This window comes from Nerophis ophidion, linkage group LG19, assembly GCF_033978795.1.
Source record: "Nerophis ophidion isolate RoL-2023_Sa linkage group LG19, RoL_Noph_v1.0, whole genome shotgun sequence".
Classification (NCBI taxonomy): domain Eukaryota; kingdom Metazoa; phylum Chordata; class Actinopteri; order Syngnathiformes; family Syngnathidae; genus Nerophis; species Nerophis ophidion.
Genome location: NC_084629.1, coordinates 40,337,090 through 40,358,234, shown reverse-complemented (window position 1 = coordinate 40,358,234; position 21,145 = coordinate 40,337,090). Strand labels below are relative to the sequence as shown.

General features: G+C 43.8%; 1 protein-coding gene across 1 annotated transcript in view; it reads right to left on the bottom strand.

Moving 5' to 3' along the window:
* pofut2 (protein O-fucosyltransferase 2) overlaps nt 1-16,843 on the bottom strand; it is a 29,499-nt gene extending 12,656 nt beyond the window's left edge. The window contains exons 1-6 of the mRNA XM_061879993.1: nt 16,641-16,843; nt 12,456-12,709; nt 12,242-12,386; nt 9,954-10,064; nt 9,690-9,756; nt 4,883-5,008 (exon numbers count right to left, since the gene is read on the bottom strand). Coding sequence (XP_061735977.1) covers nt 4,883-5,008; nt 9,690-9,756; nt 9,954-10,064; nt 12,242-12,386; nt 12,456-12,709; nt 16,641-16,804 — 867 coding nt within the window. The 5' untranslated portion in view covers nt 16,805-16,843. The remainder of the gene's footprint in view (nt 1-4,882; nt 5,009-9,689; nt 9,757-9,953; nt 10,065-12,241; nt 12,387-12,455; nt 12,710-16,640) is intronic.
* Between the last annotated feature and the right edge of the window lie 4,302 nt (nt 16,844-21,145).

Genomic DNA, 21,145 nt, shown 5'->3' with positions numbered 1-21,145 from the left:
AGATTGGTCACACCCAGTCTTAGACTTAGATTGGTCACATTCAGTCTTAGACTGGTCCCATCCAGCCTCAGACTTAGATTGGTCACATTCAGTCTTAGATTGGTCAGACCTAGTCTTAGATTCATAATGATCACTTCTAGTCTTAGACTGGTCAGATATAGATAGATAGATAGATAGATAGATAGATAGATAGATAGATAGATAGATAGATAGAACTTTATTGATTCCTTCAGGAGAGTTCCTTCAGGAAAATTTAAAATATAGTCGATATAGTCGATTGAACGCCCTGAGAGGACAATGACCTGGATGAATGAGAACATTCATAGACATAAAACAAAGACAGTGAGCCAGGATCTCTCGTCCAGTGACTTCTGACTAGGGATGGGTACCTTATCCGGTACTTTTTTGGCACCAACCAATTCCCGCCAGTCCTACCGGGCACCAATTCGTGTAAAATCTAACGGTTTCAGTACCTGGGTTGCGTGTGACTTTACGCCCACTTTGCCGCTCTTTGCACTTCGACACTTGGCAACCACTCCAGCCAAACCACCCCCGGGTAATGTTGCAATTTTTAATGCCAACAAAGAAATGTCTTGAAAAAAAACGCTCCATTATAAGTTAAGTAACGCTCCACTTTTCCTGTGCTCGCTTGATGCTAATATACATTATGCTACAGATTAGCATTAGCAATTTTACAAGGTAATTTCAAAACCTTCAGATTTGTTAATGAAAATTAGAAATGAGATGCACGTTTCAATCAAAGAGCTGGTGCGTAATAAGTCAATATTTAGGATAGGACATTATTGTCATTGTACAAGTACAACAAAACATTGTTTTTATCACAAACTTGTTCAAAATGAAACAATCAGTGTACAGGGTTACAGAAACGGAACGCTGATGGGTCACCAAAGGCGCCCCGTAAAAGGTGGGGAAAAGGTAAAACGCTGGGGAAGTAGATAAATATACAATCTAGACCAGTGGTTCTTAACCAGGGTTCGATCGAACCCTAGGGGTTCGGTGAGTCGGCCTCATATAACTTTGTCTTGAATTTGAAAAACATTTTTATTTTTCACTAAAGAAGGGTTCGGTGAATGCGCAAATGAAACTGGTGGGGTTCGGTAACTCCAACACGGTAAAGAATCACTGATCTGGACTAAAGATGTTTAATTTAATCACAACAACTCGCAACGGGGGGGGGGGGGGGGGGGGGGGGGCTGTCCATCAGCCCGGAGGGGAATCAAGCGGTGGTGAAGGTTGTCTTGGGTGTGTTGATGTAGTGTCCATAGGCTTGGAGCCGTTCTGCATGCAAGCAAAAGTTCGACTCAGGTGTCGTTGAGGAGGTAGGGAGGTCAAAAGTGTCCGTTTGAGGTGTCCTCGGGGGATGTTTTCCCAACAGCCTCTTCCTGTTGTTGCAGTGTCAAAGCCATTCGAAGGAGTCAAATCGTAGATTAGGATTTTTGTTTATCCGCGAGCAGACATTACAATGGCTTGTCTGTTCTATTCGTCCATGCTGACCCTTATATCCAATTTTTCCCTTTCAACCAGCTTTTCCATGATGAGATCCAGCTTGTGATTCAGTTCAGAAATCGCCGTATTTGGGGCCCTGGAGGTCGACTGCTGCCCTAAAGAGCTGCTAGCCGTCCATCACCCCGTAGGGGAATCAAGCGGTGGTGAAGGCCTGGGGTGTTGATGTAGTGTCCATTGGCTTGGAGCCGTTCTGCATGCAAGCAAAAGTTCGACTAAGGTGTGGTTGAGGAGGTAGGGAGGTCAAAAGTGTCCGTTTGAGGTGTCCTCGGGGGAGGTTTTCCGAACAGCCTCTTCCTGCTGTTGCTGTGTCAAAGCCATTCGAAGGAGTCAAATCGTAGATTAGGATTTTTGTTTATCCGCGAGCAGACATTACAATGGCTTGTCTGTTCTATTCATCCATGCTGACCCTTATATCCAATGTTTCCCTTTCAACCAGCTTTTCCATGATGAGATCCAGTTTGTGATTCAGTTCACAAATCGCTGCAGTTGGGGCCCTGGAGGTCGACTGCTGCCCTAAAGCGCTGCTAGCCGTCCATCACCCCGTAGGGGAATCAAGCGGTGGTGAAGGCCTGGGGTGGTCGGGGGTGTTGATGTAGTGTCCATAGGCTTGGAGCCGTTCTGCATGCAAGCAAAAGTTTGACTAAGGTGTGGTTGAGGAGGTAGGGAGGTCAAAAGTGTCCGTTTGAGGTGTCCTCGGGGGATGTTTTCCGAACAGCCTCTTCCTGTTGTTGCAGTGTCAAAGCCATTCGGAGGAGTCAAATCGTAGATTAGGATTTTTGTTTATCCGCGAGCAGACATTACAATGGCTTGTCTGTTCTATTCGTCCATGCTGGCCCTTATATCCAATTTTTCCCTTTCAACCAGCTTTTCCATGATGAGATCCAGCTTGCGATTCAGTTCAGAAATCGCCGCAGTTGGGGCCCTGGAGGTCGACTGCTGCCCTAAAGCGCTGCTAGCCGTCCATCACCCCGGAGGGGAATCAAGCGGTGGTAAAGGCCTGGGGTGTTGATGTAGTGTCCATAGGCTTGGAGCCGTTCTGCATGCAAGCAAAAGTTCGACTCAGGTGTCGTTGAGGAGGTAGGGAGGTCAAAAGTGTCCTACTTTGAGGTGTCCTCGGGGATGTTTTCTGAACAGCCAGTTCCTGTTGTTGCTGTGTCAAGGCCATTCGAAGGAGTCAAATCGTAGATTTTTTTTTATCCGCGAGCAGACATTGCAATGGCTTGTCTGTTCTATCCGTCCATGCTGGCCCTTATATCCAATTTTTCCCTTTCAACCAGCTTTTCCATGATGAGATCCAGCTCGTGATTCAGTTCAGAAATCGCCGCGGACTGTGATCCCACAGCCCGGCCCGTTCCTTCCATTGCGACGAACAGCCTCTGGGCTCCTCGAGTGGCTGCCATCGTCTTACGAATTTGACGATACACCAGAGCAATGCCCAGCCCAATCCACCATCACGGTTCCAAATAGGTGGATGTCTTCCACGTCCTCCATGGAAAAGACTGAGAGGCACATGATTCCCCACTTATGCCAGGAATCCCTCACGTACCCCGCAGCAATGGTTCCATCAGGGCAGCCAGGCTCCCCAGAACCTCTTTTCCTCCTTGTCAATTGAGTTGAGAGTCCAGCTGATCAATTCCATGTCTGATGTTTAGATTTGAGGACAGCGCAAAGAAAGAGGCTTCAAAAAAGTATAGACAAGACAAAACAAAGAGAGCAAGCAGGGAGAAGAAGGGAGCGGAAAAAAATGCAACCGCCCTCACCAGAGGCTAGACAGAAAAAATGTACAGTATATTTACAGTATAACACCTTGTAGAGCGCAACAGAGTGACAAATACACCATAAACGATGCACTGCTGCCATCTAATGTCTTAGACTTGCAATTGCAATTTAGTCACACCCACAAATGACACTCAGAAATGTGATAATGACCCAAAATGTACCAACTGGACAGCAGTTATAGTCAGTTCATTTTTAGGGACCGAATGTACCTTTTGTATTTCTAAGGTTTTATTATTATTATACCGCCGCCTCTTTGAGCTGTGATTTGACCCCCTTAACATGCTTCAAAACTCACCCAAATTTACACACACATCAGGACTGGCAAAAATAGCAATCAAATCAAAAAAACAAAACCCAAAACTCAAAATTGTGCTCTAGAACCCCCTAGGAAAAAAACACATACAAAACTGCTTGTAACTTCCGTTAGGAATATCGTAGGGACATGAAACAAAAACCTCTATGTAGGTCTGACTTAGACCTAGATTTCATACGCTGACCTCCTTCAGCAAAAATCAACAGGAAGTTGGCAAAAACCCATTCAAAACAAAAGTTTCCTGAAAAATGTCATTTTTGCCTCTTTTTGAGTGGTAATTTGACTCCCTTAAAATGCTTCAAAACTCACCAAACTGGACACACACACCAGGACTGGCGAAAATTGCGATCTAAAAAAAAAAAAAAAAAAAAAACTCAAAATTGTGCTCTAGCGCCCCCTAGGAATAAAACACATACAAAACTGCTCCTAGGAAGAAAACACAGACAAAACTGCTTGTAACTTCCAGTAGGAATGTCGTAGAGACATGAAAGAAAAACCTCCATGTAAGTCCCACTTAGACCTACATTTCATTCATTTACATCCTTCAGCAAAAGTCAACAGGAAGTTGGCAATTACCCTTTCAAAACAAAAGTTTTGTAAAAACCCGTCACCTTTTTTCAAATATTATCTCCTCTGGGCGCGTTTGTTGTGTCGGCTTCAAACTCACACAGGAAAGAGATTGAACCCTTCTGATTAAAAGTTGCGCAAAGAGTTTTTTTAACTGCTCCAGTTTTGATTTTACAAGCCTTCAAAGAACAGCTGCACCAGAGTGACCACACAATGCAGAGAAGGTAGGTACTGTTCGGGTAAAGGTATGTTGACTGGGTGAAAGAAGGAGGCACCAGTTTGACTCCAGGATACAGAGAAGGTAGGTAAAGTGCAGGTAAAGATATATTGTCTGGGTGATGGCAGGAAGCACCAGCGTGTTTGGGTGAAAGAAAGAAGCACCAGTGTGACCCCAGGATGCAGGGAAGGTAGGTAAAGTGCAGGTAAAGATATGTTGAATGGGTAAAGGCAGGAAACACAAGCAAAAGTCGGTCCCGTCCATTGCGGCTTGCAGCTTTAATCAAATGTTGCATTCTAAATTGCAACTTCTGTTGTGGTCAACTAAGCTCGGGGCGCTGACACCATTGTTTACTGCTCTTGTCCATGTTGCCGAGACGAAGAACATGTTCACCGAGTAACCCAAACCACGGTCAAACACGACTGCATCGGAAGGTAAATACAACGTGTACACACTTCCAATTGTGTTTGCCGACTCACCTTCATGCGAGTCCAGTCTTCGTTGTAAACAGTCTGGTCGCCGTGGTCTGTGGAGTTGAGGTACTTTGCTCGGAAGTCGTCTCCGATGAGGCGGAGGTGCTTGGCAAACACCATACTGCGGCGGCTCTGGGTTGAAGATGGAAAATACAGGTTTTGCTTCAGATGCCAAAGGGAAATGTTCCCCTCCACCGTGTGTAGTGTCAATGTACAGTTCCACACCTCACGGACAGAAAGATGTCCAGAACCAGGGGTGTCCTCACTTATATGGTGGCCACCACACCCAGTCAAAAAACAGTTTTGGCGTGCAAACTGATGGCCGCTAAAGAACTTGATGTCATGGCTGTCTTGACTTTACAATCATTTCTTATTTCTTATGTAAGGTTTATTCAGGTGTACTGGAGAGGAGGCTACGCCGGATAGTCGAACAGTGTGGTTTTCGTCCTGGTCGTGGAACTGTGGACCAGCTCTATACTCTCGGCAGGGTTCTTGAGGGTGCATGGGAGTTTGCCCAACCAGTCTACATGTGCTTTGTGGACTTGGAGAAGGCATTCGACCGTGTCCCTCGGGAAGTCCTGTGGGGAGTGCTCAGAGAGTATGGGGTATCGGACTGTCTTATTGTGGCGGTCCGCTCCCTGTACGATCAGTGCCAGAGCTTGGTCCGCATTGCCGGCAGTAAGTCGAACACGTTTCCAGTGAGGGTTGGACTCCGCCAAGGCTGTCCTTTGTCACCGATTCTGTTCATAGCTTTTATGGACAGAATTTCTAGGCGCAGTCAAGGCGTTGAGGGGTTCCGGTTTGGTGACCGCTGGGTTAGGTCTCTGCTTTTTGCAGATGATGTAGTCCTGATGGCTTCATCTGACCGGGGTCTTCAGCTCTCGCTGGATCGGTTCGCAGCCGAGTTTGAAGCGACCGGAATGAGAATCAGCACCTCCAAGTCCGAGTCCATGGTTCTCGCCCGGAAAAGGGTGGAATGCCATCTCCGGGTTGGGGAGGAGACCCCTGCCCCAAGTGGAGGAGTTCAAGTACCTAGGAGTCTAGTTCACGAGTGAGGGAAGAGTGGATGGTGAGATCGACAGGCGGATCGGTGCGGCGTCTTCAGTAATGCGGACGTTGTACCGATCCGTTGTGGTGAAGAAGGAGCTGAGCCGGAAGGCAAAGCTCTCAATTTACCGGTCGATCTACGTTCCCATCCTCACCTATGGTCATGAGCTTTGGGTCATGACCGAAAGGATAAGATCACGGGGACAAGCGGCCGAAATGAGTTTCCTCCCTTAGAGATAGGGTGAGAAGCTCTGCCATCCGGGAGGAACTCAAAGTAAAGCCGCTGCTCCTCCACATCGAGAGGAGCCAGATGAGGTGGTTCGGGCATCTGGTCAGGATGCCACCCGAACGACTCCCTAGGGAGGTGTTTAGGGCACGTCCAACCGGTAGGAGGCCACGGGGAAGACCCAGGACACGTTGGGAAGACTATGTCTCCCGGCTGGCCTGGGAACGCCTCGGGATCCCCCGGGAAGAGCTAGACGAAGTGGCTGGGGAGAGGGAAGTCTGGGTTTCCCTGCTTAGGCTGTTGCCCCCGCGACCCGACCTCGGATAAGCGGAAGATGATGGTTTTTTTTTTTCTTATTTTGTTGTGATGTAGTGATTGGAGCACATACTTGTTGCTCACAAAAACATTCATGAAGTTTGCTTCTTTTATGAATTTATTATGGCTCTACTGGAAATGTGAGCAATCAAAAGTATACGTACAGCAATGTTAATATTTGCTGACATGTCCCTTGGCAAGTTTCACTGCAATAAGGCGCTTTTGGTAGCCATCCACAAGCTTCTGCTTACATTTTTCACCCAAAATTGCTGCAGTTCAGCTAAATGTGTTGCTTTTCTGACATGGACTTGTTTCTTCAGCATTGTCCACACCTTTAAAGGGGAACATTATCAGCAGACCTATGTAAGCATCAATATATACCTTGATGTTGCAGAAAAAAGACCATCTATTTTTTTAACCGATTTCCGAACTCTAAATGGGTGAATTTTGGCGAATTAAACGCCTTTCTGTTTATCGCGCTGGAGGCGATGACGTCAGAATGTGACGTCGCCGAGGTAACACAGCCGCCATTTTCATTTTCAACACATTACAAACACCGGGTCTCAGCTCTGTTATTTTCCGTTTTTTTGACTATTTTTTGGAACCTTGGAGACATCATGCCTCGTCGGTGTGTTGTCGGAGGGTGTAACAACACTAACAGGGAGGGATTCAAGTTGCACCACTGGCCCCAAGATGCCAAAGTGGCAAGAAATCTGCCGCCAGACCCCCATTGAATGTGCCGGAGTGTCTCCACATTTGACCGGCGATGCTAAGACAGACATGGCACAGAGATGTATGCATAACCTGCAGATGCATTTGCAACGATAGTCAACGAAACCACAAAGGTGAGTTTTGTTGATGTTGACTGCCAGCTAATCGATGCTAACATGCTATTTACCGGCGGTGCTAAAGCAGACATGGCACAGAGATGTATGGATAACCTGCAGATGCATTTGCAACTATATTACGTTTCCTTCCACCCACATTTAATGCAAAATAAACACTTACCAATCGATGGATTTAAGTTGCTCCAGTGTCAAAAGATGCGAAAGTCCTGATCGTTTGGTCCGCACATTTTACCGGCGATGCTAACGCAGCTATTTGGCCATGCTATGGCTATGAATTTGCTCAATAGCTTCAGTTTCTCCTTCAATATTTTCATACTCCAACCATCTGTTTCAATACATGCGTAATCTGTTGAATCGCTTAAATCGCTGAAATCCGAGTTTGAATCCGAGCTAATGTCGCTATATCTTGCTGTGGTATTCCCATTGTTTGTTTACATTGTGTGACGTCACAGGGAAATGGCCAGTGTCTTCGCAGAGAGCGAAAATAAGGCACTTTAAAGCTTTATTTAGGGATATTCCGAGACCGGTAAAATTTAAAAAAAAACTTCAATAAATACAACAAACCAATGGGAACTGACTTTTATTGTTTTTAACCCTTTTGAAATTGTGATAATGTTCCCCTTTAAGTCAGGACTCTGGGAAGGCCATTCTAAAACCTTCATTCTAGCCTGACTTAGCCATTCCTTTACCAATTTTGAGGTGTGTTTGGGGTCATTGTCCTGTTGGAACACCCAACTGCGCCCAAGACCCAACCTCCGGTTGTCCTGAACAGTTTGGAGCTAATCCTCCTTTTTCATTGTCCCAGTTAAAGCAGCAGTTCCATTGGCAGCAAAACAGACCCAGAGCATAATACTACCACCACCATGCTTGACGGTAGGAGTGGTGTTCCTGGGATTAAAGGCCTCACCTTTTCCCCTCCAAACATATTGCTGGGTATTGTGACCAAACAGCTCACTTTTTGCTTCATCTGACATCACATGGACAAAGATAAGACTGTGGTCAGATGAAACAAAAAGTGAGCTGTTTGGCCACAATACCCAGCAATATGTTTGCAGAAGAAAAGGTGAGGCCTTTAATCCCAGGAACACCATACATAACGTCAAGCGTGGTGGTGGTAGCATCATGCTCTGGGCCTGTTTTGCTGCCAATGGAACTGGTACTTTAAATGGGACAATGAAAAAGGAGGGTCACCTCCAAATTCAAGTGTTTTATCATTTCCCCCCAAAAAATCCCGCTTTTCCCAAAATTCTCTCATGTTCATGAAATTCCCATTGAAATCAATGGGACATTTTTCAAAGTTCCACACTTTCTCATCCGTTTCAAAGCGTTCCAACTCCAAAATACTCAACATTTTCAAAATTGTGTGTTCTCCTTCAACAATTAAAAAAAAAAAAAATTCACGGATATCCAGGAATTTTCAGGGACATTTTTTCCCCATTCAAAATAAAAGGGATTTTTTTCCAAGTTGCACCATTTCCACATTTTTCAAGCCATTCCAACCATTCCACCTTCAACACATTCCACCATCCTGGACATTCAAACTATCATTTTTACAAGTTCAAAATAATTCCTGGATTTTCCAGAATTCCAGGTTTTGCAAAGCCCTATTTCCACCCTTTATTCTGGCGGCTAATTTTCAGCCCACTTCAAACGCCAAATAATTCCGACTAATCAGGACAAAAAAACTAAGTTGTGTGTTGAACTGGAAACATTGCCACAATGGAACTGCTGCTTTAAATGAGACAATGAAAAAGGAGGGTCACCTCCAAATTATTCAGGACAACCGAAGGTTGGGTCTTGGGCGCAGTTGGGTGTTCCAACAGGACAATGACCCCAAACACACCTCAAAAGTGGTAAAGGAATGGCTAAATCAGGCTAGAATGAAAGTTTTTAGAATGGCCTGACTTAAAGGTGTGGACAATGCTGAAGAAACAAGTCCATGTCAGAAAAGCAACTCATTTAGCAGCAATGTTGTGGTGACAAATGTAAGCAGAAGCTTGTGGATGGCTACCAAAAGCGCCTTATTGCAGGTAAACTTGTAAACAAATACTAACATTGCAGTATGTATACTTTTGATTGCTCACATTTTCAGTAGAGCCATAAAAAATTCATGAAAGAAGCAAACTTCATGAATGTTTTTTGTGAGCAACAAGTATGTGCTCCAATCACTACATCACAAAAAACTAATAAGAGTTTTAGAAATGATTGTAAAGTCAAGACAGACATGACATCATGTTCTTTACAAGTCTACCCACACTTTTGACCACCACTGTGTGTATATTTGTATGTTAAAACTGCAACGTTGTTTTGTTATTTAAGTCTGGACATCCCCAAAGAAGCCCACAGGTGTCGGATGAAGCACAGTGTTTTGACTTACATCCCAGTAGTCCTTCCCAGCATAGTGGTCATGGAGGAGAGTCTCGGCTCGGTCAAGCATCACTGAGCTGCAGACACACAGGACAGGTTTTACCAGCTGGGACTGACACCTGTCCCACAGTGGGACTGACAGCTGTATTGTCCCACAGTGGGACTGACACCTGTATTGTCCCACAGTGGGACTGACACCTGTATTGTCCCACAGTGGGACTAGTGATGATCTAACACTGTCCCTGTGAGCCGGGACCTTGCTTTGAGGACTCACGTGGCTGAAATGTTGTTCTGCAGAACCGGGACCATGATGGAGGCATGGCCTTGTGCCGACATGCAGCTCACGTTGGCAGCTCTGGTCTCCTCGAAGCCCCAAAACCAGCCTCTTGGAAGGAGACCAAGACAAGATGAGAGAGCAATGTGGGCAGTGGGGGGTGGTGTTCAGTTACACAATAGTGGGCAGTGGGGGGGGGGGTGTTCAGTTACACAATAGTGGGCAGTGGGGGGGTGGTGTTCAGTTACACAATAGTGGGCAGTGGGGGGGTGGTGTTCAGTTACACAATAGTGGGCAGTGGGGGGTGGTGTTCAGTTACACAATAGTGGGCAGTGGGGGGGGGGGGGTGTTCAGTTACACAATAGTGGGCAGTGGGGGGGTGGTGTTCAGTTACACAATAGTGGGCAGTGGGGGGTGGTGTTCAGTTACACAATAGTGGGCAGTGGGGGGTGGTGTTCAGTTACACAATAGTGGGCAGTGTGGGGGGTGGTGTTCAGTTACACAATAGTGGGCAGTGGGGGGGTGGTGTTCAGTTACACGATAGTGGGCAGTGGGGGGTGGTGTTCAGTTACACAATAGTGGGCAGTGTGGGGGTGGTGTTCAGTTACACAATAGTGGGCAGTGGGGTGGTGTTCATTAACATAATATTGGGCAGTGGGGGGTGGTGTTCAGTTACACAATAGTGGGCAGTGGGGGGTGGTGTTCAGTTACACAATAGTGGGAAGTGGGGGGTGGTGTTCATTAACCCAATAGTGGGCAGTGGGGTGTGGTGTTCAGTTAGACAATAGTGGGAAGTGGGGGGTGGTGTTCAGTTACACAATAGTGGGTAGTGGGGGGTGGTGTTCAGTTACACAATAGTGGGCAGTGGGGGGTGGTGTTCAGTTACACAATAGTGGGCAGTGGGGGGTTGTGTTCAGTTACACAATAGTGGGCAGTGGGGGGTGGTGTTCAGTAACATAATATTGGGCAGTGGGGGATGGTGTTCATTAACATAATATTGGGCAGTGGGGGTGGTGTTCAGTTACACAATAGTGGGCAGTGGGGGGGGGTGTTCAGTTACACAATAGTGGGCAGTGGGGGGTTGTGTTCAGTTACACAATAGTGGGCAGTGGGGGGTGGTGTTCAGTAACATAATATTGGGCAGTGGGGGGTGGTGTTCAGTTACACAATAGTGGGCAGTGGGGGGTGGTGTTCAGTAACATAATATTGGGCAGTGGGGGGTGGTGTTCAGTTACACAATAGTGCGCAATAGGGGGTGGTGTTCAGTAACATAATATTGGGCAGTGGGGGGTTGTGTTCAGTTACACAATAGTGGGCAGTGGGGGGTGGTGTTCAGTAACATAATATTGGGCAGTGGGGGATGGTGTTCATTAACATAATATTGGGCAGTGGGGGGTGGTGTTCAGTTACACAATAGTGGGCAGTGGGGGGTGGTGTTCAGTTACACAATAGTGGGCAGTGGGGGTTGGTGTTCAGTTACACAATAGTGGGCAGTGAGGGGTGGTGTTCAGTTACACAATAGCGGGCAGTGGGGGGGTGGTGTTCAGTTACACAATAATGGGCAGTGGGGGGTGGTGTTCAGTTACACAATAGTGGGCAATGGGGGTGTGGTGTTCAGTTACACAATAGTGGGCAGTGGGGAGTGGTGTTCAGTTACACAATAGTGGGCAGTGGGGGGGGTGTTCAGTAACACAATAGCGGGCAGTGGGGAGTGGTGTTCAGTTACACAATAGTGGGAAGTGGGGGGTGGTGTTCAGTTACACAATAGTGGGCAGTGGGGGGTGGTGTTCAGTTACACAATAGCGGGCAGTGGGGGGGTGGTGTTCAGTTACACAATAATGGGGAGTGGGGGGTGGTGTTCAGTTACACAATAGTGGGCAGTCGGGGGGTGGTGTTCGGTTACACAATAGTGGGCAGTGGGGGGTGGTGTTCAGTTAGACAATAGTGGGCAGTGGGGGGTGGTGTTCAGTTACACAATAGTGGGAAGTGGGGGGTGGTGTTCAGTTACACAATAGTGGGCAGTGGGGGGGTGGTGTTCAGTTACACAATAGTGGGAAGTGGTTGGTGGTGTTCAGTTACACAATAGTGGGCAGTGGGGGGTGGTGTTCAGTTAGACAATAGTGGGCATTACAGTGACTTCAAAGTGTGCATTACTTGAGGATAATAGAGACTATTGTCGACTCTAGAATCATTTACCCATGTTTGCATGAATTTACCAACACTGTCTAAGAGCCAAGGAAGTTCCTAATTGGTGGTCTCACTGCAAGACGTTAAAGGTGTGGCGTTACCTGTAGTAGCCATGTTTGTCTTTGTTGTACATCAGCTTGTCCACGCACGGCCGCTCGTCCACTTTCTCCTCCCATTTCCCATCAGTCCATCCCTCGGCGTAATTTTGCAGGACCACAACTCGATCAATGAACGGCCCTCCGTTCTCTGGAAGGAAACCGTCCCAACAGAGTCCGTGATGTGGTTCGGGCCAGACTGCTGCAACAGAAATCTCACCTGCAATGAAGTCTTCATACTCAATGACAGGGACGTTGGCCTGTAAGCTGCTGAGACTGAAGAAGTGGCTCCAAGGGATGCGCAGCTGGTGGATGTTGGGGCTCTGCCAGTGGTACAGGCGACCCCAGGGGGGCAGCACCAGGACCCAGTCGTCGCCGTGCTTCCTCAGAGATTTGACCAGGGACGCTACGCGGATATAAACATCTCTTCGCAGGTTGAAACCCTCCGGGGGGTTGACGTCGTATAGAAGGTATCTGGGATAATAAACAACAACAAACACTGTTTTCACCCTGGCTCCACCTTTCTTTAATCGATACCATCTCCTATTTACAATCATCAATTATGTATTCATCTGCCAAGGGACGCACTTTGTCCTACTCTCATTGACTTACTGCAAAAATGAACAATAGTCTGAAAAATATCTATGGATCTTTTTTAGCTGCTACAGACTGACTACAGACTACCCCCACCTAGACTACCAGACTACCCCGACCTAGACCACAAGATTACCCCGACCTAGACTACAAGATTACCCCGACCTTGACTACAAGATTACCCCGACCTAGACTACCAGACTACCCCCACCTAGACTACCAGACTACCCCGACCTAGACCACAAGATTACCCCGACCTAGACTACAAGATTACCCCGACCTTGACTACAAGATTACCCCGACCTAGACTACCAGACTACCCCCACCTAGACTACCAGACTACCCCGACCTAGACCACAAGATTACCCCGACCTAGACTACAAGATTACCCCGACCTTGACTACAAGATTACCCCGACCTAGACTACAAGACTACCCCGACCTAGACTACAAGACTACCCCGACCTAGACTACAAGATTACCCCGACCTAGACTACAAGATTACCCCGACCTTGACTACAAGATTACCCCGACCTAGACTACAAGACTACCCCGACCTAGACTACCAGACTACCACCACCTAGACTACCAGACTACACCCACCTAGACTACCAGACTTCCAGACTACATAATACCCCCACCTACACTACTAAACTACCCCACCTAGACTACCAGACTACCAGACTACATAATACCCCCACCTAGACGACTAGACTACCCCACCTAGACTACCAGACTCCCCCCACCTAGACTACGCCCACCTAGACTAGAAGACTACCCCCACCTAGACTACAAGACTACATACTACCCCCACCTAGACTAGCCCCATCTAGACTACCAGACTATGCTCACCTAGACTACCAGACTACCCCCACCTAGTCTACCAGACTACCCCCACCTAGACTACCAGACTACCCCCACCTAGACTAAAAGAATACCCCGACCTAGACTACCAGACTACACCCACCTAGACTACCAGACTACCCCCACCTAGACTACTAAACTACCCCACCTAGACTACCAGACTACATAATACCCCCACCTAGACGACTAAACTACCCCACCTAGACTACCAGACTACCCCCACCTAGGCTACAAGACTACATACTACCCCACCTAGACTAGCCCCATCTAGACTACCAGACTATGCTCACCTAGACTACCAGACTACCCCCATCTAGACTACCCCATTCTAGACTACGAGACTACTCACACCTAGACTACCAGACTACACCCACCTAGACTACCCCAAATAGACTACCAAACTACCCCCACCTAGACAACCAGACTACCCCCACCTAGACTACCAGACTACCCACACCTAGACTACCAAACTCCCAGACTACCCCAACCTAGACTACCAGACTACCCCCGCCTAGACTACCAGACTACCCCCAACTAGACCACCACCAAATAGACTACTAGACTACCCCCACCTTGACTACCAGACTACCCAAACCTAGACTACCCACACCTAGACTACCAGACTCCCAGACTACCCCCACCTAGACTACAGACTGAGCTAATCTCATTGCCGCAAGACTTTCCTGCCATCTCCCAGCAGCCACGAGACATCACAACCACATTGACAACACAAACCCAACATTGAACCAACATGCCTTTTAACAACGTTTAATCAATGTCGGGTTGTGATGTTGATTTAAGATTGAAATGTGGTCATTTCCCAACCAATCTTCTACAACACAAATACAACATTGAAACAACATGCTTTTTATGTTGATTTAACATTGAAATGTGGTCATTTTCAAGCTACCTCATGGATAAGACACTGGACATGAACGTTGTCTCAGTTTACAAAGACAACTATTTTACAGCGTTGTTAATTCATGGGAAATGAATTGATTAACGTAGAATATTTTTGTGTTGATGTGCTTTATGTGGAATATTTTTGTGTTGATGTGCTTTATGTGGAATATTGTTGTGTTGATGTGCTTTATGTGGAATATTGTTGTGTTGATGTGCTTTATGTGGAATATTGTTGTGTTGATGTGCTTTATGTGGAATATTGTTGTGTTGATGTGCTTTATTACATATGTGGAATATTGTGTTGATGTGCTTTATGTGGAATATTGTTGTGTTGATCTACTTTGTGGAATATTATTGTGTTGATCTACTTTGTGCAATATTGTTGTGTCGATGTACTTTATGTGGAATATTGTTGTGTTGATGTACTTTATGTGGAATATTATTGTGTTGATGTGCTTTATGTGGAATATTGTTGTGTTGATATGCTTTATGTGGAATATTTTTGTGTTGATGTGCTTTATTACATATGTGGAATATTGTTGTTTTGATGTACTTTATTATATATGTGGAATATCGTTGTGTTGATGTGCTTTATGTGGAATATTGTTGTGTTGATGTGCTTTATGTGGAATATTGTTGTGTTGATGTGCTTTATGTAGAATATTGTTGTGTTGATGTACTTTATGTGGAATGTTGTTGTGTTGAAGTGCTTTATGTGGAATATTGTTGTGTTGATGTACCTTATGTGGAATATTGTTGTGTTGATGTGCTTTATGTGGAATATTGTTGTGTCTGTGTACTTTATGTGGAATATCGTTGTGTTGATGTGCTTTATGTGGAATATTGCTGTGTTGATGTACTTTATGTGGAATATTGTTGTGTTAATGTGCTTTTTGTGGAATATTGTTGTGTTATTGTGCTTTATGTGGAATATTGTTGTATTGATCTACTTTGTAGAATATTGTTGTGTCGATGTACTTTATATGGAATATTGTTGTGTTGATGTACTTTATGTGGAATATTGTTGTGTTGATGTGCTTTATGTAGAATATTGTTGTGTTGATGTACTTTATGTGGAATGTTGTTGTGTTGATGTGCTTTATGTGGAATATTGTTGTGTTGATGTATTTTATGTGGAATATTGTTGTGTTGATGTGCTTTATGTGGAATATTGCTGTGTTGATGTACTTTATGTGGAATATTATTGTGTTGATGTGCTTTATGTGGAATATTGTTGTGTTATTGTGCTTTATGTGGAATATTGTTGTATTGATCTACTTTGTAGAATATTGTTGTGTCGATGTACTTTATATGGAATATTGTTGTGTTGATGTACTTTATGTGGAATATCGTTGTGTTGATGTACTAACATGTGGAATATTGTTGTGCTGATGTGCTTTATGTGGAATATTGTTGTGTTGATGTACTTTGTGGAATATTGTTGTGTTGATGTACTTTGTGTGGAATATTGTTGTGTTGATGTACTAAAATGTGGAATATTGTTGTGCTGATGTGCTTTATGTGGAATATTGTTGTGTTGATGTACTTGATGTGGAATATTGTTGTGTTGATGTGCTTTATGTGGAATATTGTTGTGTTGATGTACTTTGTGGAATATTGTTGTGTTGATGTACTTTGTGTGGAATATTGTTGTGCTGATGTGCTTTATGTGGAATATTGTTGTGTTGATGTGCTCTATGTGGAATATTGTTGTGTTGATGTACTTTGTGTGGAATATTGTTGTGCTGATGTTCTTTATGTGGAATATTGTTGTGCTGGTGTGCTCTATGTGGAATAAAACATGCAATTAAAAAGCAGTATTTACAGTAGAAAGACAAGCTTTATGACATGTCGACTGTAAAAAAATGTATTTAAAAGCTGTATTTACAGTAGAAAGACAAGCTTTATGACATGTTGAATGTAAAAAATGTATTTAAAAGCAGTATTTACAGTAGAAAGACAAGCTTTATGATATGTTGACTGTAAAAAAAAATGTATTTAAAAGCTGTATTTACAGTAGAAAAGGGTTCATTAGTTCTACTCACCTTAGGTCCCTAGCGGCGCTGATGGGTACTGCAGCCGCGCGACTGGCGCTGAACACATTCTGACTTTGTACTTTTTCAGCGTCGGCCAGCAGACAAAAGCACAGAAACATCAGAAAAAATGTTTGCTGGAAGTCTGCAGAGCGCCGTGTGTTTCTGGCCGCCATCTTCCTGCAAGCCACGCACGTCCGGGAGTGGAGGGCGCGCTTGTGGAGTTGCTAGGCAACCGTCCTCTTCGGCCCGCCTCCATTTAAAGGGCCAGGACTCCACTTCCGGTCGCCTTGTTAAAACACCCAGGTCATTTTACTTTGGAAGGAAGCCCATTTCCGCCGCTAACTACAAACATTCCACAATGATAAATCATAAAAGCAATATTGATGAGTCAGTTATTTGATAAATGGTAAAAAAAAAACCGTTATAATCATGAGATAAAATGTCAAAATGATGAGAGAAAAGGTCTAAATTATGAGTAGAAAGTTATAAAGATGAGATAAAGCTGTGTCTTAATTCAGGTCCGCATCCTTCCAAAGACCCTGACCATGGACTCCACAAAAGTGTGGTCCTAGTGAGAGCAGCACCGTCTGGAGTGATATTTATTATTATATGATATTTATTATTTCATGATAGTCATTATTATATCAAATGTATTCACACATGATATTCATTTATATTTGATATTCACAATTATGATATTCATTATTATATGATATTTGTTATTATATGATCCATCCATCCATTTCCTACCGCTTATTCCCTTTGGGGTTGCGGGGGACGCTACAATCAGGCGGAAGGCGGGGTACACCCTGGACAAGTCGCCACCTCATATATATATATATATATATATATATATATATATATATATATATATATATATATACATATATATATATATATATATATATATATATATATATATATATATATATGTATATATATATATATATATATATATATATACAATCGGGCGGAAGGTGGTGTACACCCTGGACAAGTCGCCCCCTCATATATATATATATATACAATCGGGCGGAAGGCGGTGTACACCCTGGACAAGTCGCCCCCTCATATATATATATATATATATATATATATATATATATATATATATATATATATATATATGTGTGTGTGTTGTGGAACATGCACAGTCTGCATCTTCCTCCGTTGCAGGTCCAACCAGAGAACCCGCTGACAGCGCACTCCAGACACACCCCCGGGCTCATCAAGCGGACCACGCCCACTCTCCACTGCAGCCGGTGGCAGTCCACGCCTGACACACCTGGGACTGATGACGTGCAGCTCCTTAAGAGACCAGTGGACGCAGGGTTCCTCGCGGGATACGTAAAGATAGGAATGATGGGCAAGGAGGAGGATGTGCCATATTTATTAAGGAAGATATGCATTATTCAATATTAAAAGTAAAACAAGAACTAGAGATAGTAGGAGTAGAAGTATGGAATAATAAAGAAAGATACAAAGTACTAAACTTCTATAATCCATGCAAGAAATTAGAAATTCACCAACTAGAAACAATAATGGAGCACTGGAGTGGCAATATTATTTGGTGTGGTGACTTTAATGCACATAGCACAATGTGGGGTGAAAGGGATGACTGGAATGGGGATACATTGGAAGCACTTTTGGAGGAAAAAGAACTGGTGTGTGTGAATGATGGGTCGGGAACAAGGTTAGATGTCGTCACGGGTAAAGAAACAGCAATAGAAAGGTGGAGTGGGAAGTAAATAAATACAGCACAATGGGAAGTGATCACTATCCAATCTTCATTCACATAAACATAAATCATAGGACAGAAAGCACTAGGATAGAAGGAAGATGGAAGTATAATCATGGTGACTGGGGGAAATTTAGGGAAATTACCGACATAACTTTAAAGGAAGTAGATATAAATCAAGATATTGAACAATTAAATACAGATATTACAAAGTGCATAATAGAAGCAGCCGAACAGAGCATACCAAGGAATAGTATAGGGAGAAGAAGGAAGATAGTGCCGTGGTGGACACAAGAGTGCACAGATGCAATACAAGAACGGAATAGAGCTTTTAGAATATTGAGAAGAACACATCATTTCCAAGACATGATCCAATATAAAAGGCATCAAGCTAAAGTAAGGTATGTTATTAAAAAAACAAGAAAACACCATTGGAGAACTTTTTGTGAAACACTAAATAGAACTACTCCTTTAAGCCAAGTGTGGGGAATGATCAAGAGAATGTCAGGGCTCAGAAAAGAACATAAAAATCATGTGATGAAAGATGGAATGCGGAGTGTGGGAGGAAATAAAGAAAAAGCAGAACTTTTAGCAAAAACCTTTGTTAAAGTGCACAGTAATGATCATTTGAGAAATGTAGAAAAACAAAAGAGAGAAGAAACATCCATCCATCCATTTGCTGCCGCTTATTCCCGTTCGGGGTCGCGGGGGGCGCTGGCGCCTATCTCAGCTACAATCGGGCGGAAGGCGGCGTACACCCTGGACAAGTCGCCACCTCATCGCAGGGCCAACACAGATAGACAGACAACATTCACACTCACATTCACACACTAGGGCCAATTTTAGTGTTGCCAATCAACCTATCCCCAGGTGCATGTCTTTGGAAGTGGGAGGAAGCCGGAGTACCCGGAGGGAACCCACGCATTCACGGGGAGAACATGCAAACTCCACACAGAAAGATCCCGAGCCTGGATTTGAACCCAGGACTGCAGGACCTTCGTATTGTGAGGCAGACGCACTAACCCCTCTGCCACCGTGAAGCCCGAGAGAAGAAACAATTAGTTTAAATATTGAGGAAATGAAGGAAGACAACGATAATAGTTTTATCAACACTATGGATATGACATTTTCTTTGGATGAAATGGTTCCAATTTTAAAAAAAAGTTAAAAATACGACGCCAGGGAAAGACCTGGTGAGTTATCAAATGATCAAAAATTTAGGTAGCATCGGCAAAGAAGTGGTCTTGAAATTATATAATAGGATATATGAAGAAGGAAAATGACCAGATGAGTGGAAAACAGCTGTAATAATTCCAATATGCAAGCCAGGGAAAGATCCGGAAGAGGCAGGAAATTATAGGCCGATAGCATTGACCTCAAACTTGGGCAAAGTAATGGAAAAAATGATTAATGAAAGATGAATATATTATTTAGAGTCAAAATAAATGATAAAAAACTACCAAAGTGGTTTTCGCAAAGCAAGAAGCACAAACGACCCAGCAGTGCAGCTGGAAGAGGAAATTAGAAAGGGACAAATAAATAAAGAAAGTATAATTGCGGTATTTTTTGACATAGAGAAAGCGTATGATATGTTGTGGAAACAGGGCTTGCTGATGAAACTAAATAGGATTGGGATTAGAGGAAGAATGTATAGATGGATAAAAGACTTTTTAACAAGTAGAACATTATTAGTAAAAATAGAGTATGAATATAGAAGAGAATACGAAGTGGAAAATGGGACCCCACAAGGGAGTATAATAAGTCCAGTACTATTTTCCATCATGATAAATGAAGTTTTTAGTGAAGTGGAAGGGTTAGTGGAGGTGGCATTGTTTGTGATGATGGAGTCATGTGGAAGAGAGGTAGAAATACACATCATATAGAAAAGAAGATTAAAAAAGCGGTAAATAATGTTCAAGACGGCTTGGGGTTTAAGATTCTCTGTTGGAAAGACAAAAGTCATACATTTTACGAAGAGGAAAGTACAAAACAAGCTCCAAATAAAACTCTATGGAGAAAACATAGAAGAGGTACAAGTATTTAAATATTTAGGAATATGGTTTGATAAAAATATGAACTGGTCAACACACATCAGCAAAATAGTGGAGAAAAGTAAAAAGGTGTTAAATATAATGAGGGCTTTGAGGGGTAAAGATTGGGGGGCATTGAAAACAATATATATCACTTTAATCCCATCTGTTATTGACTACGGATGCATTATTTTATCAATCTGCTTCAAAAACACTACTTGGGAAAATAGACTGGATTCAGTCGCAGGCGTTAAGATTATGTTGTGGAACTACTAAATCTACTCCAGTGGCAGCATTACAAGTAGAAATGAACAAAAAACCTTTGGACATGAGGAGAGATCAACTCTCAGCAGTTTATTGGGCAAACTTAAAAGGATCCAAGCAAGGACATCCAACCCGTCAAGTGCTAATAAACTGCCAAGAAAAAGAGAAGAAAAAAATGAATAGTTTTGGGTGGATAATAGGAGATATATGTATCAAAGCACGAATTGACAATATTAAAGTTAGCCCTACAGTACCAATTCCTGCAATACCACCGTGGATGTATGACAACACAAATGTAAACATGCAATTACTGAAGAATAGACATTTAAATAGTTACCAGATAGTACAATGGATTGAGGAAATGTTTTTTTTGACAACATCAAGATGCATCAAAAACTATAAATAGTATAGTAGGAGCTGCTGCAGTTATCCCACAAGGAAATATAGTGTTCAATAAAAGATAAACTACCTGTTTTTACGGG